Raw genomic sequence first — 23659 nt, 5'->3', positions numbered from 1 at the left:
AAGAAAATAGCATTAAATAAAACACTTCTTTTAAATAAACATAATGAATACTCATTCGTTTGTCGAGAATGTCCGCAATGGCCTAAAAACCGAGGCATATGTATATATTTTATTTTTATATACATACACTTTAATGTGTAATATCCACCGACTAAAATTTATAACACATTTTATATATTTATATGTGTATATAATTTTGTTTTATATATACATATGTAATATATATATATTAGATTTATATATCAGCTAACGTTTCCTTAAAAAAAGTCAGCTGCATCACGAAACTGTTTCTACCGCACTGATTTTATTATTATTTTCCTTTTTTTTTTTCTTTAAATTTATTTTTTATTTATTTATTACATATATAAACCGCCTGGAGGGATTGAAGTCTCTTATGTTTGTTGCTGGAAAGTTGCAATTCATTTAATTATTATTTAGATAGAACGCTAGCGGCCATGATGGTAGGGCAATTCTCATCACTTGGCGCCGCCACCCGGAGGACTTTCCGGACCCCCGCTTGTTTTATCCGACCCGTCTTTCATTTTATCGCAGTAGTCGGCAAATATGTCACGGAATCGTCCCCATGACTTTTCAGGCACTGTTATCGCTGTTCGGAAGTTCGTTTTCACCTGCAACAAAAACATTCATTAATATTTTTAGTGAATAAAATTTAAAGTTCATTTTTTATCTTCAATGTAAATAACTAGAAAAATTTTATTTTTTGGATTATTTAAAAATGTGTAAAAGCATCAAACCGCAATAATGCTAATTAATGAGTTACCTTCACTGTGTAGTCATTACTACGGGTACAACAAAATACTGAGATTTATTTACTGAGATCTCCGACGCGCATGTAGTTACGTATATATACATGGTTAGTAATAATATATATCTACCTACATTCAAATTTTAAAATTCCTACATAATTAAATAAATAGGATTGTACCTAAATTAATCTCTGACAATACATAGAATTTTTAAGGCTATAGCCAGAAGTAATGCAATTTTAAAATTGGATTGTTTACATTTACTGTGTTTTGTGTTATAAATGGCATTGAGAAAACTTACTTCAAAATTCAAACTGGGAGTGACTCCAAACCTCTTTTCTAAACTCTAACCTTCAAACTCTAACCACAACTAGAATTCTACACAACTCTGCAGTGGTCCCACAACTTCCTCGAGACTAATTGCAGTATGCAATATTGCAGCTAAGCTCAAGCGCCTCATGAACTGCTTCATAAGATTTATTTTCAGCATTTCCAGTGACTCTCGCATTTCGCACTGCTACGATGAGTTGAAGGGGCTTTTTCCTGTCTATCGCCGCCAATATTTTTAGGGCTTCTTTCCTTTTTCAAGTCATCCATTCTCAAAGGCCTTCCTATATTTTCCAACTCCTTAAGTTTAAATCTCCATCTATTCCCGTAACACTAGATCTAGCTCATCTGATCTCTATATTCCCTCTCACCGTACCTAATCCTTTGACAAGTCCTTCCTAATACGTGCTATCTCTCTCTGGAACTCCTTGCCATCATCTGTCCGCCAAGCTCCTACCCTATCCATCTTTAAATCCCTTCTATTCAGCTTCTTCCGAAATTCTAATTGTTTTAATTTATTTCCTTAATTTCTGCTGTTATTTTTTTTTTTTTTCACTCTTTTGTAAATACTTATTTATTTATTTATTTTCTGTTTAATCACAGGCCAAACTATTTAGGCCTCTATTTGTACCTGTATTTATTCTTAGGGGGCAATTATCCCAGAATAATAAATTTCTTTTCTATTTCTAAGTATCCAAAAGGAAAGCCACACGACAGAACTTCTCCATTCATGACCATTTCATTAAAACTGCATTTTTACATATTTACTCATTATAATAGATTATAAATATAAAATAAATAAGTTCCTAGATAAAGTAAAAAAGTAAAATTTTATAATTCTGGAGAGAAGACTTAGTCTAGATTAGAATACAGGAATCCACAAACATATTTATATTCCGACGAAGAGGTCAGAGAAGCGATTAAAAATAAGTAAGGCCACAAAAAAAATGAAACATTACTCAAAATCAAACATTTATTTCTTTCTCAAATATGAAAGTTATTCACGATGCCAATTTGGGATGCTTGCGTGCACCAATAAACTAAGGAGCTACGCCTTAGTTTGACCAAACCTTGTCGGTTAGATCAATGAAGAGCATTCTCTTATCTGGATTCAAAAGTTCCTTGCAAGTATAACCCATTTATGTTAAGAACTCAAGATATTAAATGAAGTCACGGGGAAGGCAACCCGAAATACAAATGAAATATATACTAGCTTCTCCCTAACTTTTTTCCAAAATTTACTAAGCCTTTTAATTTCAGTTTCTCTTTTCTTCATGATTCCGATTTCTCTAAGAGTTATCAGTAATTGAAGTAAGCCAAGGCAGACTTAAAAGAAATAAACTCTATTTAAATGACGCAATATCGTTTTCTAAATTTAATTGAGTGAATTTAATTTGAGTTTGCTTGAGGAGTTCATTTTTGAAACTAACAGCTTCTAACTGCAAAGGAATTCTTTTTATTTCATTAAACATTTTAAAAATCTGATGCTCACGTTGTTATACCAAAATTTCTGTTCATCATGTTCCGTTATTTTTTAGAATAATTGAAGAATCTTGTAAACAACATGGTAAAAGGTGAACAGGGTGTATCTTAAAGGATATTTATTAATTTAAATTAAAATAAAACTGAGATTTAAGTTACAAGGATAGTAGATGTAACTATTTTAGTCTAAGTTTATTCTCATAAGAGCTCTTTTATAAAAAAAAATAACGTTAAGCAAAGCGTTGAACTCTTTCGTTAAAAATCATTAAATTTCTATTTGCCATTAGAAGGTTAGTTATAAAGAGTAATATTTTTTTGGGTTGTCAAAATCAAATTTTTCACCTAGTCAAAATCTTAATTCAGCATTCTGAATGAGTTGAGCTGACCATTTTAAATAAATCATACAAATCCACTGCTACAATTTAAAAAAGTGATCTCATACTAATCTTGATATATAAGACAAAAACAAAGTAATACCTCAGAGATGCGCATGTAAATGCCACGGTTGTTTTGGCCAATATCAAAGTAGAAATTCTTGTTATCTACACGCATATGTTTGCCCTCTGGTAATTCACCTTTGAAACCACCATCGTCCGTGCCAAATTCAACCAATAGATCGGTCAACGCATCTCGAAATTCAATCATCCCTTGCGCAGGTATCGCTATTTGTGATCTTGGCCCACCCCTTGAGATCGTTTGGGAAACCTGTTTAGTAAAAAATAAAAAAAAGTTATCAGCAAGCAATTTACATATTTTAATTTTTTTTTCTTTCTTTTTTGGCAGAAAATAATTAAGTGGCAAGCAGTTAGCGTTTCTGCAGTATCAGAACAGTGTTCTTTCATTAAACACAACACTTTCTGAATTCAAACATTAAAAGTTCTACCACTTAGTTAACTAATCACATACAATTATGTCTTAATATTTGTTCTCTATTAAAAGAATTACTCAATTTTAATGTGAACTATTTTGGAGTTACTAATTTGAAAAGATTAAACAAAGTACATAGTCTCTTACCCTAAGAAAACGCCCCCTCGCATTCTCTTTCAGATCCAAATAATAACGACGATTATCCTTCATCATCATTTCGGACTTAAGTTTCCCATCCTCTGGAAGATTGTCAGGATTTGGGGGACCTTAATATTTATAAAAACAAAATCAACAAATTAAGATATTTATACAGTTAATATTAACTCATTTAGAAGACAAATATGTCAACATTTCATAATAAACTAACCGAGGGATGCGTAAAAATCACTAAATGTTGATAGATAGTCTCTTAATTCGGCTGCTGTCGAAAGAGCTAAAAAGATTTGACTCCGCCTTCCGTCTGAGGCAATCTGAAAATTAAAAGATGATTTAATAAACGCTGATTTTTTTTAAAAAGAATGAATTAGTTAAATATAATAGTTTATTTTCAAATACTTACTTCAGCTACTTTTATAAAACGACCTCTCCTATTTTGTTTAACATCTAAATAAAATCTTTTAGATTGTATTTGTATCATTTTAGTTGCCAACTCCGTCTCACCGGTCGTCGCGCCCAGTTGCTGTCCTGTCAAACATAACAATTTTAAATTAACGTAAAAAATAAGGAAAAAAATTATTATTAACTATAATATAATTATTATTATTATATATAAACATAAGATCCTCTTTTTAGCAAGGTTCTAAAACTGTTTTAAAGGTAATGGAGGCAACATGGTCGCTTAGAAGAATAAGTTAGTCATCATAAACTGATCATTGATCATTCATGATGAAATCCTGAATAGCCTCAAACTATTGGAATTATTAAATAAGTTGTCGTTTCCACCTGTGCATTTTTATGCACAAACGGACTCTGGATCGAGAGCCAATTCATTGTATGTTAGCTATAAGTTGTTTTATTAAACTACCGTATACACTTTATTGTATTTTTGTTTTTTACTAAATTGTCTGAGATAAAGAATTAATAAGAGCTCATTGATTCAAAGATAAATTTTTATCTTTCAAAAATTAGGACAATTATTTTTTGTTTTTTTTTCTTAGTCAGGGAACATAGCTTAAATTTTCTGAACAAACTCCGATTTATTTGAGGGTATAATGTCATTCCTTCTCGAAACAAGTAGGATTTCTATAAAGAATTGGCTAACCATCTGGTTCGGTTCCAAATACGAATCTCGCAGAATAAATAAGGGCGTTTTTTACGAACAAAGGTCAGAACTTTTTCTGGAAATGAAGGGATAAATGTTTGGAAAATAAAATTTACAGCATAACGACCAGCAGATCTTTAAGCATTCAAACAAGTAATGAAGGAATTATGAAAGATACTAGTTTACTAAGCCGATAGAGGTTCGGCTCAACAGACAAAAGAATACATAGTTTGTTTTTTTTTTTGACAACGTTTTGACAATTTTCGTCTTTTTTAAAGCTCAAAATTATTTTAAATTTTGTGGTGTATAACTGTGCAAGTGTTTTAACATATAGGTGGAACCAACGTTTAATAGATTCATGATTAAATATATTTCTGAGTCTTGAAACAAGTTTGTCGCAAATGCACTCATTGTTTTTCTCCTTGAACCAACCCCACAAACTTAAAGAAACGTTTTTAAGAAGCAGAAATCAGTTAAAATAAATTATCCATCAATTTCAATTTCATATTTTCTATCATACAAATGTTATTCTTGGAGTCATTGTCAAAATGGATAGAAGGCAATTTTATATTAGAAATTAAGTTACAGTAATGTTGTGCTATAAGTCCAACTACCAATCAGGGATCACAGACGGAGGAAGATAGCTAACACACTTGTGTTACGGCTTACTATTATAGTAACTTCAAGAAATCTCTTTAACACCTTTATTTGTAATTCTGCGTTATTCACTTGTTTTAATTTATATACGTAAGTACTATTATTTTGTCAGGTAAAGAAAGTACGAATATATAGGTTTCGTGACCACAAATTATTCAAATAAGGATTCAAAATTGGCGAGTATCGGTCAAATAAAAACAACAACTCGTCTTTTTGCCTGAGTTTCGTTGTATTTGTAATATCCAGGCCCTGAAGAAGACAATATATTTGTCGAAACGTTGGCAAAAAAGATGAGTTATTGTTTTTATTGGAACGATTTCTCGCCAATTTTGAATCCTTACTTTAAAGAAAGTACTTTAATTACAGCTTATTTTTATTTTTACTTTAATTAATTTTGTATTAATTATAACGAATGTATTATTTTATGTAATTTTCCATTTGTAGCCAACTCCCTCTGTAAGCCTAACGGCATAGACAGAGTATGTAAGTAAATAAATATTATAAACAATACTTGTGACATCTTAAAACAACAAATGTAGCCTTTTCTGACAAATATGTATCAGAATCCTCAAGATGAACTACTCCCTAGGTTGAAAGCTAGACAAAAATAAACAAAAAATGGGACTAAAATTAGCAATTATTTATTTTCCAAAAATAATAAATTATAAAAATAAAAAACACGTCCAAGATACTAGCATTACTTAGTTGGCCTTCATTGAATTATCCACTTTAAAGATGCTATCAATTTTTTAATAGTCCATGTCATTTGTTCATAATAGGGCCCCCCCCAAAAAAAATACTGCTAAAAATTTCGAAATTTAGACCCTCAGTTTGCGAGTGTAGGAAAAATGTTTTCTAATCACTCGCTCAGAAATTTTATTGGTACATTTTAAAAGGGTTATAAGAGCACTTTTATTTTCATTCTTTGTGAATTTACTTTTCAAGACGGGTGTCCTTAAGGTAATGTACTTAGATCCAAAAATCAGTTCCAAACCTTACGAATAGAAAAACCCTAACTTACATCCAATCTTCACAACTAGTTATCTTTAAACTGGACACCCAAATCAAATCTTTTCAAAAAAAAAACCATCAGTGACTGATTCTCTGTGCATTTCTTTACCATTTTCATCATACTGATAACAAAAACCTAAGATTGCGTATTTTAAAATTACTTTTCTGAATAAAATAAACAAATTTATAAAACAAATAATTAAAAAAAAAAAAAAAAGAATAGCTGGTGATAAAAAATTAATGATATGGAGATGGTTAATTTGAGTGATATTGAAAACAACAGCCTGTGTGCGTTCGTGTGAGTAAGACAAGGTCGGCGAAATAACTTTCTCTCTAGAAATGTGCCGGGGTATGGGCCAAGAGGAGATGGAGAGGTGATGATAGCAGAGAAGATGAGGTCAGATGGGAAGTGCAAAGGTCGGTGACCTGAGTTGATATGTCGGTGCGGGTATATGCGGGGGTGTAGAGCAGGAGTGCGAATATAGGAATGCCGGTGGCGGCGGGGAGCACCAAGCTTTGCGCTGCTCTAATCAATAGCAGACACCTAGGGAGAAGTTAGGGCCCACGGACAACTTGCTAATGCATGACCTATCACACCGCTAAAATTTTCCTTTATGTATATTTAATACTAATAACTATTTATCCAATATCAAACAATAACTATTTAATTATTATTGGTAGTCCTTGTAGGTTATTATAATCATGGAAGAACTATATTATTAATGAGCAGCTAATTAGTGATAGAAGTATGCTAACACCACCTGATTTATCTCCTAGGCTATACTCTTTTTAAAAAACTAAAGAATTTCTCAAAAACTTAAAAATGGATACAAAAATATAGAAACTCTAGCTTAATTGCAAAAACTCTATGCGTTAACCGTCGAGGTTATTAAGGAAGGTAGTGTAACCTGCCATCGTTGACACAAGAAATAAGAGAACATGAAATTACGCATATAAGTAGAAATTTTATTATTATTATTTTTTTTGTTTTAATAGAGTGCTAACGGCTTCAAAATACCTGATTCAGTTTCCGCACTAAAATATGTTGATCGCTGCATTGTGAGGGTATTATTTGAATTCGCAGCAGCAGCATACCTGCTGAATATTGTTGCACTAACCGGCGACACTGTCACAGCCGTTATTTGGACTAGCCAACAATAATAATAACATTCCCGTCTTCTCACTTCCTCACAGTACACCCTCGGCGCGCTGGACCATTCCGCTCGCTGCCGCAGCCGGCTCCGCACTCAACACAACCGGCTAGCCAGGTCGCTGTTCTCGGCCAGCACTCCCACCATCCAACTCGCTCTCCTAATCGATACATCGAAATCGACGACCCAACTTAAAAAGAGTATCTTAGCAACCATATCGTATTAAGTGTAGGAACATATTCATCATTAATTTGATATACCTTTCAAATTTACTATTTCTTTTTTTTTATACAAAAAATAAAATTTTAAAAAATTAAATAAAAAAAAAAAATCTCTGGAATTAATGAATTAGCCACTTCTTCAGGGTTGTTGGCAACCATTCAAGTATGTCAGCCCAAGATAAAATACCGACATTAACACTACGTATTATATAGGACCCGCAGTGATAGCTGGTATATGGAACTTTTTGGCATCAAAAAAAACTACAAAAATAAATAAATAAATAAATAATAACAATACTACTCAAAGCCAATTCAAATTGTTATAGGACTTCTACCGAAGGATGGATGGCATAAGGATGACTTTTTCAAGGACGGAGCCTCCGAGGACTTTCTCATTTAATGGAGGAAAGGTGTTAAGGCAATAAAGAGTGGATAAACCAATCTTGATAGCGCTCCTGTCTTCCTAAAGAGTCTGGTAAGTTTCCAGGTTGCATCCAATCCATCCAAAGGCAATCGAGAGAAATGGGGTGTCTGGCAGGCACCTTTATGGTTTATCCTGTCCGCTCCCTTATCTCCAAAATGAAAAAACAGAACTACATGTTCTGAAGAAATCATTGAGAAGTACTTCATTCTGCAAATAAGCAATTTTTATAGAAAAAATCTTCAAATTTAGTATTTTTGTAGCATTGTTAATTTTTTCATTAACAACACGCTGTATCTCTAATCGAATATAACGCAAAAAATTGTAAATCGAATAGGTTGGAAGCCGATTGTTGTGAACACAAGATTCACGATTAGAAAATTTAATTCATAGTTTAGAAATTTCTTTTTGTCCTCAAAATACAGCGCTACTGTTCATTCAGAATTTAAGTATTTCAACAATTCGATGCATTTTATTTCATTTATTCTTAATGCCTTAAGGTAAACAGCTCTAATTTATCTATCAAAATTAGTCATTTATTGATGATCAAAGCACAATCGAATATTTATTTAGCAAAATCTTTCTGAGTTTACACCTTGGATGTAATATTTGACTTTATTTAACAAGATCATCTTATATTGACTAGTTTACAAGAGAGAGAACAGAAGAAATTTTTTTAAGCCTAAACCAGTAAGAAGATAATAATAAATGTGTTCACAAAACAAATCCATCAGTAAGCAATTATAAAAACCGCTATCATATATTGCATTTTAAGAATCAACAGGAAAAAAAACTAACAATAATGCCCTAGTTATATTAAGTTATATTTCATAAAACATTGTTGTTTTTTTTTGTTTTTTAACAAACATTGTATTAAAGATGTAGCATTTTGATAAAAACTACTAACTTGTTCATAAAATAACGATTCGCGCTAACATTTTCAAGTTTATCGCTACACTAACTAAACGAAAACTATTATGAAATGTGTTTTATTTTTAGGGCTAAAATATTCTACTGTGGCGGTCACGAAATGAGGTTAGTGGTAGAATTTACTCCTCTTCGTGTTGAACACTATACATATATATATAGAGAGAAACAGAATTAGTTTAACTATCAAAAGTTCCTAAATATCACTTGGTTATTTATAAAGAACAAAATTAACAAATGAAATATTTCTTTTAACTAATTAAGTTTTTGTCTAATCAAATATTGGTTCTATGAAACTTATAATGGAAGTTCTAGCTTTTTCAAGCTTCTCTTTTTTTTCAGTTAACTGTAACTGAAGAGAAACTAAACCAACTAAATTAAAGAGAATGGAACGCCCATTGTAACTGATATAATCATTGTCAAAGGGATGGAAGTATTAAATATTAGGAAAACAATAAAATGTATATCTTGAAACCAAAACACGGTGTAAAGCTTGTACTAAACAAATAATTAAACGCGTGTGTTTTGAAAAGATCTGTAGTAAACACTAACACAACTGTCTTTTATTACAATTCTTGATGTTTTTAACTTGTGATTTTGTTTTTCATACTTCGAATTTTAAAACATTATTTACAACTACCTTTGTTTTATTTATTAAACCTAACTTAACATTATTTAGGTTATTAAACTACAATCATTTCAAGATATGACACTAGAGGGAAAATCTCTAGAAATCTATTAGGTGAAAGTATTATTTCCTGTTGGGGAATTTACTTCTAACACGGAATTTTGGCAATTTAAACCTCCGTCATTATTATTATTATTTTTGGCGCATCAACAGCTGAGGTCATTAGCGCCCGGAGCTTTTTCCACTGCACTGCCGGCCTCCGGACAGTGTTCTCTCGTTACAGACAACACTGTCCATCACCGGACATTGAGCTGTAAGAAGCTCCTAGGAACAGAAAATCTAAGGGCCAGCAGCTGGATTCGAACCCGGGACCTCTGCGTGGGAGTCCAGTCCTCCGTCATTATTTTACTGAACTTGCAGTTAAATTGGAAACCTACTCTGCCCCTTTTCTAAGCTTAATCGAATTTACACGATAAAATGTTTTTTAAATAAACATAGGCCAAGGGGCCAGGGAGGGTTATGAAGAGTGGATTTGTATGTAGATCACAGGTTCGATTCCCGTATGTAGCTATTTTTTATCTATTTATTAAAAAAGAAAAAAAAGAAAATGTATTAATAGCCCTAATCTAACCCTTCCTTAATAAGATATTGGTCATAAACAGTATCGTACTTTAAAGACAAAGCCTTTCCATGCCCTTCATACAAAACTGCCCTTATTTTGTTCATTAATTCTTTGATGAAACATTGCTAGGTACCCTGTGCGACCTAGTTTTCTTACGATAAAATAAATCAATATAACAAATATATAAACAAAGGCTACAATAAGGGCTGATAGCAATATTAGACATCAATAAATCAACAGGTTAATATGTAGTAATATCTGTAACTAACTTAAAGACTTAAACCTTTTGAATTTTTCTCGTAAGATATTTGCTTTTTATTAAATATTTGTTTTTTAAAATCAAATCCTGGTAGCAAAAGATCATCATTGTTTCTTCGGTGAATGGTTAATTTAAGTATTAAGAGATAAACGCTAAAGGACAAAAGAGTTTGAGAAAGAATAAGACCAGAATATCACGGCTGCAGAACGAACGATGATTCTTTGCTTCTAATTCAAAACGTTACATTTGGTCAAATGGGATGGTAACAGTTCGCCAAAAATCGGACAGCTACAAGAAATACTTTTTTAAATAAATTCATTAACTTATTATTTACTCTTACTTTGTAGATGAAAGTAGGTATTGTAATCGTGCAAATTCTGGTTTTTGATTTCAATTTTGAGATCCCATGAATATGAAAAAATGATTTTACAAATTGGACTCCAGGTGTGGTGGGTCTGTATCCCATGTAACTCGCAAAATCGCAGGAATGTTTGGTCAAAATTGATCAACCAAAAAAAGTACGATATGTTTGTAATAAATATATAGATATTTTATTTGTTATATATATATATTTTTACAGAAAATTAGTTTTAGGGCACTTTTCAAATGAGGCTTCACTGTAAGATTACATTGGTAGGTTATAAACTGTTATACGTTAATAAAAAATTAAATACAATTTAAATGTTCGGAATTTTGTGGAAAAAATTTTGATTTAAAACTTTTAGAATGGTAATATAATAAAGTAGTGTGAATTTTAATACCACTTTTTTATAATAATAGTAATAATAAAATAATTCCAATTATTAAAAAGAAAAAAGTTTTTTATTCTTTTTACTCAGACCATACTTGTGCGTAGAATGCAGATAAATGTGCAGTACTTATAACTCAAAAATAAAAATAAAAAAAACTTGTCAAGAAATCAGGGAAGAAGAGTTTAAGAAGGGCTGGGGCGAGGTTGCACTTGGTAACAGGAGAGCTTGTTCGTTAGCAGCGCAACATGACGGAGGACCGGCGAATCGATAGCCATATATACTGGCACTGGCTGTTTTATTATAACATCTGGCCCTCCATACGGCCAAATAAATGTAAATATCTACACATTTTTTTTTGGTAATTTATCTGGTTTATATTAGAGCAAAGGAAAATCAATAACAATCTAAGGAGCTAGAAAAGCTGGGGGAAAAAAAGAGAAGGGATTTCTTTTTAATTCTGAGGGTCTTTTACAAAAAGCTCTTTTAAAACTAATACGTCAAAATTTATTCTGAAACAAAGAAAAACTGGTGACGTAAATCTCTTACTAAACACAACAATACCATTTATCGCATTGAAATGATCCACACAGACAGTTTCGCATCAGGTATGTGGTCCAGTACTTTCGATCTTAAATGGCAAATAGCAATCCACAAGACTGAACTGAAACCGGTACGAACGGACATCGAGCTGTGACGAACAGCTGTAATATAAAATACAACTCTTATCTTCAGGACCCAGACATGTCCTAAACGCATTTATAATCTGTTTCCAATCTAATTTTACGCGCAGACTTACCAAATATCTTGTATGCCCAGAAGGAAATAACAAGAAAATAAATTAAGATTCTATAAACTACTATTGGAGAACAGCGACACACTCAATTCCTAACTAACAACATTCACAACAAAGCAAACTATTAGATAAACCAGCTAGCACGGCTTGGACACAAGATCAAAGAAATCTTCAAATCGGCTAAAGGAACACAAATTAACTATCAAACTAATGCACAATTAGCTGGTTAAATTGCTGTGTGTAAATTTAAAATAAAAACTTTTTCGATATTGGTCACCTAAATTCATATCGAACCCTCTTCTTCTTCTTACCTCTATGGCGAATCCCTGACTTAAAATTAACAAATATTTACACTGAACCACCCATGCGCAATCATAAAGGCCTTGCAGAATAGTTTAAATGTTGGATAACTTGGTAAAACTTAAATTTAGAAGTAACTCTAACTTGTACCCAAAGTGTTTGTGCAGTTTGGAGTTGACTATATTCTTTATACTATTTATAATAGCAGACTTTATCGAGATCGATTGACGGCAACAAATGAAATGGACTTACATAAAAAAGATTTCTAATCAATTTCTTACATATAAAGCAATAGATCCATTGTAGAAGAAGCCTTACAAGTTGGCACCAAATTACTGGATAAATAATCAGCTGAACATGGATGAAAGAAGTGTTAATTATTAAAAAAAATAATCACGCCATAACTGATTAAAAAAAAAAAAAATCTGAATTTCAATAAATTACGGTGGTAAAAGTTCGATCTTGTCCTCACCTTTGAACTGTATGGACAGATGAATCTTCTGTCCTCTGTAGTCTTTCTCTATCTTCATGGTTTGGAAACACGCTGTCCCCTTCATGAGCCTAGCTTACTTACAAAATGTTTTTGACCGATTTAGCCCTTAACCTTATTATGACGTCCTTTGTTGGCCAGAAATGAAATATCAAATTTAAACTTCCGTCGCGATTTTTTTTTAAAGTTAAGATAGATACATACATACACACAGATTTATAAAGGTACTTTTTCGTCCTCAAAGGACATTAAAACGGTAATTTCTGGTGAAAAATCGAAAATCTCCACGATTATAAAATGTTCTCATACTGTAGCAGAGTAAGAGAAGGTAATTATTATATCTGCAGTCAGAGTATTGACAACTAAAAGTTTAATACCACTTTAAATAAGCTCTTTAAAGAATTGTAATTATTTATTAAAATTAAAATAATAATTTAGAATTTAAATAATAAAAAAAAAAAATTATAAATGATTAAATAAAAATAGGCGTGTTAAACGGATGATGACGAGTCATCATAGGTGGTTGGTTGGTTGGGGTGAATCAGCTGCGACTGTGAGGTAAGCAGTCTGACCGATGACGTATACAGTTTGTTACGTATCCGTGCTGTGAGTCATATTAAAAATTCCCGCATGGTTCTGTTGATTTCTAATCACACTTACACAGAATTTCCCCACCAAACACAAATATTGTCCATGGAATTCACATTAAATTCCTTATTAATGAAAATGACTAATTTTAAACTACAAAATTATAAATAGAGATAAATAATTGTTTAATTTAACGGGATATGCAAATTGAAAATTATAATTAAAACTATCCGGTAGGATAGTTGTATATAATAAGGGGCTATAAAAAAATGTGATTAATACAATAATTATTTGTATTATTATTAATAATTTGATAAAAATGACTAAGCTAACCAAACATAAATTTTAAATTTATAAAAATTCCACAAAAATATCTTTAAAGATTAAACGTTTCGAGTGTAAAACGGGTCATCTTTAGCACTCATTCATTAACAATATATTCCTAATAACACAATTAGTAAAGGTGCTTGCAATAACCCTATAACTGAAGTAGAGAATTAACGTGTCCATTATATTTTGGCGAAACACACTCTTAGAAAATTTTATCACAGGTTTGTAAATTTGTTATTGATCAAAATAATTTTGAAATTTTTGTATTTTAAATATGGTTATTTTCTTGAAACTTTATTCAACGAAAAATGCACTTTTTTGGAGGGGCAAGTATCAATAAGTTAAGTGAGTTAGTGTAACCCCATACAATGAGGAAGGTTATATCTGATATGGGAACAGAAAATGATAACCAAATTGGTTCTCTAATTACAAGGTGCTCCCTACACTTGTAGAAAAAAAGAAATTAACCGCGATAAGTCAAGGTGTCATCAATTTTGGGACGAAGGTGTTATCACTGAACTACTTGTATAAAATGTTATCAATTTTTTTTAAAGATTAATTATAAATACCAGGGGGAATCCAGTAGGGTATCCTTCCATGAAGCCAGTTAGTATTATCCGACATTTCAAAGGCGCGAACAACCATGGTTCAAAATCACACATCACACGCGACTCCTAGCTGGCTGACTCACTATAGACGGTCTGCGGTGAATACGCGCGACGTAGAGGTAGACCATGCAATACTAGAGCTAATACAAAAAAAAAGAGGAGAGGGAGAAGGGAATTTTCATTCATGCATTTAGTTGGCGGGCGGTAGCCGCCGGCTCGGTTCACGTACAAAAGAATGCCGTCCTTGTTGATGACGTCACGTAATCTCGCTCCCACTCTTGCATTTCTGGTCGTCTTCCTGGAAATCAGTGGTACTTGTAGCCCCACTACAATGCAATTTGCAACAAAGACGGATGCCACGGCTAACCACAGTTCCAGACATTATTTGATCGCAAACAAAAAAAAAACGCACAAAATGTTGAAATAAAGTTTAGGCAAAGAACACTGTGGTGCGCGCTGAGGAGAAATGGCACGGTATTGCTCATCTTTATCTCTTCCCCGACCTCCCCACCTAAAAGGCTTTTACAGCTAACAGACTCGAAACGGAACTGACTCATACCTAATTGTCGAGTCAAGTTCTAAGTTTAGAAATATGTTTCAATTAATAAACTAATTGGTTTTTGTACTAAACGGTATTCCACAATGTTTTTCACGTTAGAACATTTTTACGAGGCAAAATAAGGATTATTAAAATGATAATAAATAAAACAAAATTTAAATAAATTGCAAATAAAAAATAAGGTAAGCCCCTCCACTTCCAATATATTATATAGTCAGTATATATGCCTATTTTTTTCAGGCTGGCTTTACATCCAAGTACCAATTAGGTGTCGCAGACGGAGACGAATAGCAAACATAACGACCAAGTTCTCATATTAAATCCATTAAATAAACATCCAAGGCCTAGACACCGGGAATCGAACCCAGTACCACACAATACATCTTTAAGCTTTGCGAGTCTAGTGTCTTAACCGCTCGGCTACAGTGGCGCCTGACTTCCTCTTATTCTTTACCAACTATTCGCAAATTATTTAAATGGTTTTTACAAATTGATCCTTCAGGTGTACATTTTGTTGGTTGAATATTATTATTACTATATGTTAAATTCTGAAAATGCCGTTTTTGCTCATTTTCGGCAAATTTTTTCTCAAAATCTACTTGATCTGGGTTGTTGCAAAAAAATTACAGTTATAAAGAAGGATCTGCCCTACATTTTTAAAGAAAATTTGAGAATTTTATCTTTTATAGAAAAAGAGAAAAAAATTGTTAAAGTTGGGTGTTTTTCAACGTTACGCTTTTTCGAGCAGTTTTTGACGATCAATCCTTATACAACTGTCCTACCGAACAGTTTTAATGGGTATATACAATATGGGTAAATACCCATCCCTCGCTACTTCGCGGTTCATTTAGTTATCGCAGTCTCAGTACATTGCGGATTGTTCCAATCCCCTAGCACCTGAAGATGAGGTCATCATCTGAGGAACAGTAAAGCTCTCATTAACCTGTACAGTAAATCATCTTCATCTTTTTCACCTCCAGTACTGCACAGGTGTTTCATCGACATTTATAAAGATCAAGCGAAGAGAAGCTATTGTCAGAGGTGAGTTACGTACCTTGTTACAAAAGAAAAGTTGTTATAAGAATAAAAGAGTTCTAAAAACATATTTACAGTATGTACACTTTAGTTACATCTACGTATGTTATACACACACGTATCATATTAATATCATTTATACATTATTTTATGTATATTTATACTATTAATATTTTATTTACCTGCACGTTTAAAACAATGTTTTAATGTTCTAATGATAACATATGCACTTATATGGTTTCATATACACTTATTGATATTATACATACACTAAAAATGTACGTATGTTAAAAATGAGAGGATGACACTACTTCGCGATTTTTCACTTATCGCGGCCGGTTCTGGTACCTATCAACCGCGATAACTGAGAGATGACTGTATACACATAAACAATTTTTTTTAAAAAAGTTAAAACTATTTTTGAGAAAATCGCAATTAATTTAAACATAAGACATCTGATCAGTTTAAACCAAAGAAATCAAAAGTTTCAAATTCATAAATAATTTTTAAGCTTCCGGCATCTTTTTTGTCTGACATATTCATTTAACATCAACACATCACTCCCACACAAGCTCACGCGCATATACTTTCGAGGAAACTTCAAATTAGAAAATTTGATATGATCGCTTAACTTTTTTCTAAACAAAAAATAAGAGAAGGTAAAGAGTAAAAGTGAAACTCAAAAACAAAAATTTACACAAAAATACTTCGCCGTTGGATAAATTATTATAAAACTGGAATAATTTACTAAATATGGTTGCCTTGAAGGTGTTAAAATAAATCCAAAATTCAAGTCTTTTACGTACCCTACTGTATTCACTATATACGAATACAAAATATATAAGAGAGCTTTAAATATTAAAGCCGAAAGACCTTCTTTCTTTCAGTGGATTTGACTCTGAACCGTCCATTCCCTCTTCATACCACCCAGACCCTTCCTCCTAAGTTGCAGATGTAAAGTAAGAGCCACTGGCTTAGTTTTCACTTGCTCCGCTACTAAAATGGGATGAGTATAAAAAAAATGGTCGCTTTACAACTTTCATCTTTAATAACCCTTATTATTTATTTAAACTTTGCTGTGAACGGTCATTACCTAATGTTTAACAAAACGTTTTGAACATGATTGTATTTCTGATTCGATTCCTCAGTCTTATTAATTTTTTTTTAATAGTTCAATATGACCATGAAACACATTTTAGTGATTTTTTTAGGCTGATTACTAGGGAAACATTGCAAGAAGAGTGAAAACATCAGCGTGAAAAGATTAGGGTGTAGGCAATGACTGAATAAGTGGCGACGGCACCAAGCAAATCTCACGTCACTAGCATCTAAAACAATCATTTCTTCAAGAAATTGGTTAAGTTTGATAAAAAAAATGGGTCTACTGGCACCACCAAAATTGCAGCAACCAATGCCTATTTTATGACTAATAAACTCAACCTGTTAAATAACTTAGTGGTTTTTATTTTGGTACATCACCTGTGGTACGCCACTTATCACCTTTACTGTTTAATAAACAGCTCGGATAAGGAAAATTAAACCAAATGGAATAATTTCTAAGGCAAATGGTCCAAATCAAGGCGTTTGCAAACGACATGGCCATAATCAGTCGAAATCAGAATGTTTTATACGCCGCTTTTCAAGAGTTGAAACTGGCAGCTGCCCAACTAGAGCTAGAAATAAATAAGAAAAAACAGAATACGAATGTTTTGAGTAGAAGAATCATACATAAAATTTATTGAGTTCCAAGGAATGCGCTTTCACTGATTCAAGTACCTGGGGGACAGTTATCACATTCACAAACGAATGAATACCAAGAAATTTGCGTAAGCTTAATTGCTAGTATTTGATGCTATGCTGGTCTAGTCGAAGTATTAAAGAAGTAATAGGTTATAATAGAGATCAAAATTCCGAAAAAACGAGTACAAATCTGTTTTGAAGCCCATAGCAACATACGCAGTAGAAGAAGCCTTAGTATTGATGAAAGCGCAAGAGAAAAAGATGGACACCTGAGAAAGATATAGTGAATCCTGGAGGAGGAGAACAAATGCAGAGCTGAACCTTGAGCCTGATAAATTGCAACGCTGAAGGCTGATAGCAAAAATGGAGGAAGAGAGAGTGGCCAAGAAGGCATTGGATGGTCAGACAGGAGGTTGGGCAGCCGAGTGGGTCTCTGTTGTGAGGGAAGCCACGGGCACGGGTCTCGTTGGCCAGTTGAGCATTCATTTCTTTTTAGTCTGCGATTCTACAATCTACAGTGAAACAAGAATGCTTTGCTTCTCAACGCAGGAAAGATATTAGATCCTCCAAGAGATGAATTCAATGTTACAGAACATGAAGGGCTACTTCTTTAATATTACCATAGAACCTTATTACTTTTTATAAAAAACATTTAAATATAAACAGATCTAGGCGGCACGGTAGCCGAGCGGTTAGAGGCGAGACCTCTAAAGCTAATATGTATTATGGTACTGGATTCGATTCCTGGTCTTAGGCCTTGGATTTTATTTAATGGTTAATAAAAGAAATTTACAGTAAAGTATGTTTACGTAAAGCCTAAAAACAGGCAATTACTTTACTTTTAAACAGACCTTATTTTTTATGTACGAATGCCCTTAATTATATGCAAATGAATTAGAATTAATTTTCTTCAGTCTTTATCGTGTGACTCTAAGGATACCTAACAAGTTTAATTTGTAGGGCGGTAAATATTCTGCCATAGTATTTTTGAAGAATTTTAAAATGATTCCACTCAAAAGACAAACCAGGTGATTAGACATTAATTATTAAAGTATTATAATTTTTGAAAAAAAAAAAATTTAAGACAAAAAAGTTATATCTATTGCTAATTGTATCTAATTAATTATTTCTATTGTCATATCTAATATCTATTGCTGTTAGGTAGCGCAAAATAAAGATTCCGTTCACATATATATTCATTTGCAGCTCATTATGCTACAAGAGGTGCAGTGTGAGCAATCGTTTCCTATCGAGATTTAAGAAGTCAGCACTTGATAGTAACCTTACTTGATCGTAACAAGTCTACCAACGAATCTGATATGTCCAGGTGACCTAAGTCATCAGCCAAGTTTCAAGTATAACTAAAGACAATCTCAAAGCCCAATACACAACCGGGTAGTCCAAATATACCTAAGCGACAAATGGCTTAAACATCAGCAAAATCTCAAATCTGTCTAAAGATAAACTCAAACATTTCAATGTAATAGAGAACCAAATTGCTTCAAAAGCATTAACTCATGGTGTATTACTTAATAAAGTGAATGAAGAATATTCTGATAATTTTTAAGTAAAATAATAAAGGTCGCCGTTTGACTAGGGAGTAAGTTCTTAAACCTTACAGTCAACGTATCGAACATTCTTCCCCTCAAGTAATCCTTAGATCACCTACAAATTACTATTTCCTGTCGCGTACTTACATACTTAAACATTTAAATTAGTTAAAAGGGCAACGACGATGTGCTCTGCACAATTTTTTTTTTTAATACTGAAAATCTACAATGTGCTATCTAGCAGTTCTATTGTTTTTCTTGCATTGATAACGCGCTATCTTAAATCCATTTTTTGGAGGTACCCAAAATATTAAAAACTGGTGCCTTTATATAACTTTCGTCCAACAGTTACACATTCGGTTCTGGAGTTTGCTGTCATGAACTTCATCTTCTCATAATTCTAACTATCATTTTCTACATTTTCCCCTTCCTCCAGTTTCCAAAATATGTAACTGATTTCCTCTTAATGATGCTGTATCGAACAAAATATATTTCCTCATAGGTCTTCCAAGTACCCGGAGTTAAACGACGATGACTGGTTAAAAAAATAATAATATTTTACTAGCAATATGATCGATCATCTTAGCAATCTCATGTAGCAAGAGTTAGTTAAAATTTGTATACAAATATCCATTCGTCTCAGAGTAATTTATTTATTTCAATTGAAAAAAAAAAATAGATCTTTACTAAGAACAGGTTGCCGACCTCTTGTTGAAGACCAACCTTCAATCTCGTGAAAGTTAAGTATTTCAACATGCTACGGGTGCATACTTTTTGCTAACAATCACGCTGACCGTTATACTTTGTTAAAAGCCGTGTTTCTTATTGTTCTCTACTAGCTTGTTTTAAGAGAATTCTATTTTTAAATCCGATTTAAAGCAGTTTTCTACGGTCTAATATGGAGAAATCTCCTTCTGTGTGACTGACCCTATTGACAGTATTACAAAATAACTTTTAATATATATTCAGAAGCGAAAAAAAAAAAGAAATCTACTCAAAAATACTATTTCTTTTACTGAGAGTACAAAAATAAGTATTTAGGGCATTGAGATTTCCACGCGAAGAGCCCGGGCTCTGGTTCTAGCCGAGCCTTCTACCTTAGGTATTTTTTTTTTCTCTTCCTACGAACTTCTCATTGTTCACGGTGATGGTCAGTGTTGTCTGGAACGAGAAAACATTTTTTGGGGAGGGTGTTAAACATTGCACTGAAAAAGGCTCCAGGCTCTAACGTTCTCAGATGCTGACGCTTATTAAAACTGAAAAAATATGATGAAACCAAAGTTTTTTTTTTTTTTTTTCGTTATTTTAGAAGGTACACATCAGAGTACAGATTACACAGACTAGTCTTAAAAAGTAAAGGAATCAGTAAAATTAAAAGGAAAAGTTAGGTGTAACTAACTAATAGCTATGGAGGCGAGTAAAGCAAATCAAGAATTATTATAGTATTTAGTACAAGTATTCCTACTAGTATTCCTGATCTTATCCTTCAATATTTTTCAATCGTGATAACAGTCAAGTATTAAGATACTATCTCTTTCTTCACGGTCAGCAGCTGGACATGAAACTGCTTCTGACAATAAACCAAAAAGAAGCGAGATTTATATCTGGAGATCAAAAAAAAAGTATTTAAGGCTAGCGATTTAGAAAAACCAGGTAATTAAAAATCAGATGTCGCACAGAAGCAGTATGTATACAAGTACCATACCTACTGATCATTAGATAACACGGATATTAGCATCAATCAACCTTCTCCAAAGTTGCTCTAAAATGTCTAAAATTTGATGTAAGTTAATAAAATAATGATTAAATATTTAACCGCACAAAAAAGAAGAAACCAAAACAATAAAAACAAAAAAAAAATATCAAAAGTGAAATAAATTATAGAGAGCTGAGAAAAAATAACTACTTAAAAAACCTCAATAAGAGAATAAAATTCTGAATTGACATAAAAAATGATCAATAGACAAAAACTATCTGATATTTCCTAAGATGACTGGACAAAAGCTTGCTTGGCAAAATAGGTAAGGCACTTATCAAACCAGAACGATGAATGTCAAATCCTACTAATAAGGAAGAAAAGATTTGTGATGTATAATAAAGAGAATAATTACATCTAAAAACCATTTTTTTATTTTTCATTCTTATTTTACCACTTTAATGTTATATCAAGTACATTTTTTATTTGCACTGTTAGGCAGCCAGAAGTCATGATTTCATCACAATGCATTCTGAGGAACTACCTTTCCTGTAAACGGGGAGATGGCTGAATTTTACTTTTATCAGAAGCTATTCTCCACTTTTTGTCATCATTGCTCATTAATATTAATGAACAAATAACTTAACAATACAATTAAAAACACAATGTCAACAATCATTGAAATGAAAAACCTAAAGAAAATAACGACTAGAAAAATCTTACTACAATTAAATAACCTCAAATTTGGACCAAAAAACATGCTAATCCCAACTATCACAATTGTCAAAAAAAAATTATCAGTAGCATACTTTTTTCAGATTAGAAATACTAAAGATAATAACTAATAAGACCAAGAATTGTTTTTTAAATAATAAGACAGTGAATCTACAAACTATGCTGCATACAAGCACAACAATCAATTTCCAATTCCAACAACCATATTTTAAAGAATCACTAGGCACTTTAATACATTACTTCCACATAATATCAAGTTTTGTTTAGCAGAAATAAATTTTAAAAATTCAGGAATAGAGAAGTAAATCTATAATCAACAACATGAAAATCAATTGGATTTTCTAAGATAATATTTATACATTTCAACAGAAACTTATCACATTCTTTTTAAATTTATTTTGACTTTTTACTTGTTTAAAATAAATGCATACAAAAAATTATATAAATCAATGTTTTCATTCCAAAAAATTACAATTAATATCAAATTTGGACCCAAAAAAACATGCTAATTCCTATTATCACAATAGTCAAAAATTTGTTTTTCCATAAAATAACAGAAGACTTTAAGTTTAAGCGAACTTCAATGCTTCTTCTTTAATAGTGCTTAAAAATGTACCTTACATTAGGTTACATAGAATTTTATAAGTGAACGTAATAAACCAACTTAAATATAACTGTAATATAAGAAAGGGGTTTAGGAAACTTAACTTCTATCAAGATTATTGATAGCAACAGCACCTTCATAGGTTTAGCAATCATAAATTAAATGGAAATAATTTTTTTTTTTGTTCATTTAACTTTCTCAATACTGTAAAAATAATATTGCTTGTCACATGTACCTCCTTCAGCAAATACTGTAAGTAAATAAACTAGAGTGTGTTTCAGTATCTCAAAAGATGATAAATAAAGAAACTTAAACATAATTTTTGACAAGAACTTAAATCGATCCAAAACAAATGACATGATCCAAAATTGCAAGTACAAACAACAAATAAACCAAATTCGGTTAAAGATTTTGGATAATTTAAGTAACAAATGAAAAGGACATAAAATAAATTGAATTCGTCCTCTAATATAACGAATAATTAAAAACTATATATACTTTACAAATTTCATACATAGCCTAGTTTGTACAGGTTATGATACCTATTTAAATATGGATTTCTTAAAGTACTCCGAAATTAACAAATATTTTTTAGATTTGAGAAATAGAATATCACAATATAGTAAAATTTGGGCAATTTTTTCATTGATTTGCTTTTAGAACGATTATTAGTAAATATAACCTACATTCATTCTTAACTCAAGCAATTCGAGCATTCTTGTACTAGCCATCTTATCACGTTTATGAGTCTCAGTAAGAGTGGTAATAAAGTACGATATAATTATTTAATAATAGTATGTCTCTATATATATAGTTGAAGAGAAAGAATTCAGAAATGTATCCAGATGGTAAACAATAAACCGCAAGTGTTGTATTAATCAAAACTTATCAACCATGTATTTTAATTCCTAAAATAGTTTCAGATACAGATTATGAATAAACCAACTGTGTACAATAAGAATTTTAAAGAAATATGAACGAGAACGCCATCTTGAAACTGATGTACGATTTTCAAAGGCCCATGACAAAATTTGCACAGAATGAGAGTGAAATCAACCCTTAAGATTCTAAGTAAAAGAATAAAATATAACTTAGAAACAAAACAAATATTATAGTTTTCTTACTTTGACCCTGAAGCTGATCATCGCCACTCTCTCGGTCCGACATATCCCTTTCCTACGGAACGATTTATCCGTTTTCCCTAAATGGAAATTATTCCTCCACCGGAAATGGTTTGCACAGAATTTAATTAAAAAAACCGATGCTATGGCTCGGTTA

General features: G+C 32.0%; 1 protein-coding gene and 1 long non-coding RNA gene across 3 annotated transcripts; one reads left to right on the top strand and one right to left on the bottom strand.

The window, feature by feature from the left end:
- Nucleotides 1-299: 299 nt before the first annotated feature.
- Nucleotides 300-23646, bottom strand: Pur-alpha (Purine-rich binding protein-alpha). 2 transcript variants are annotated; one of them, XM_074119944.1, is made up of 6 exons: nucleotides 23506-23646; nucleotides 4003-4127; nucleotides 3811-3913; nucleotides 3591-3709; nucleotides 3054-3281; nucleotides 300-629 (listed from the first exon to the last, which is right to left on the bottom strand). In XM_074119944.1, the coding sequence occupies exons 1-6, from the start codon at nucleotides 23546-23548 to the stop codon at nucleotides 477-479; spliced, it is 771 nt and encodes a 256-aa protein (XP_073976045.1). In that variant the 5' UTR covers nucleotides 23549-23646; the 3' UTR covers nucleotides 300-476. The 2 variants fall into 2 exon arrangements, with proteins under 2 accessions (XP_073976045.1, XP_073976044.1); XM_074119943.1 differs by lacking the exon at nucleotides 23506-23646 and adding an exon at nucleotides 14424-14573.
- On the top strand, nucleotides 8098-9645 carry LOC141449966 (uncharacterized). Its single transcript, XR_012455795.1, has 3 exons — nucleotides 8098-8219; nucleotides 9165-9200; nucleotides 9435-9645. It is a non-coding gene; the product is annotated as an uncharacterized lncRNA (long non-coding RNA).
- Nucleotides 23647-23659: the final 13 nt, after the last annotated feature.

Source organism: Rhodnius prolixus, unplaced genomic scaffold (genome assembly GCF_049639745.1).
Source record: "Rhodnius prolixus isolate KJV_2025 unplaced genomic scaffold, Rpr scaffold_2, whole genome shotgun sequence".
Taxonomy (NCBI): Eukaryota; Metazoa; Arthropoda; class Insecta; order Hemiptera; family Reduviidae; genus Rhodnius; species Rhodnius prolixus.
This window is presented reverse-complemented; position numbering and strand designations above follow the sequence as displayed.

Bases quoted from the DNA above. Each gene is read 5' to 3' on its own strand.
- Pur-alpha (XM_074119943.1), bottom strand. From the start codon at position 14,499: ATGGTTGTTCGCGCCTTTGAAATGTCGGATAATACTAACTGGCTTCAT. The intron at 3,914-4,002 runs GTAAGTATTTGA...TTTAATTTTCAG, and splicing joins GTTTTATAAAAGTAGCTGAA to ATTGCCTCAGACGGAAGGCG. The intron at 3,710-3,810 runs GTTAGTTTATTA...ATAAATATTAAG, and splicing joins TGATTTTTACGCATCCCTCG to GTCCCCCAAATCCTGACAAT.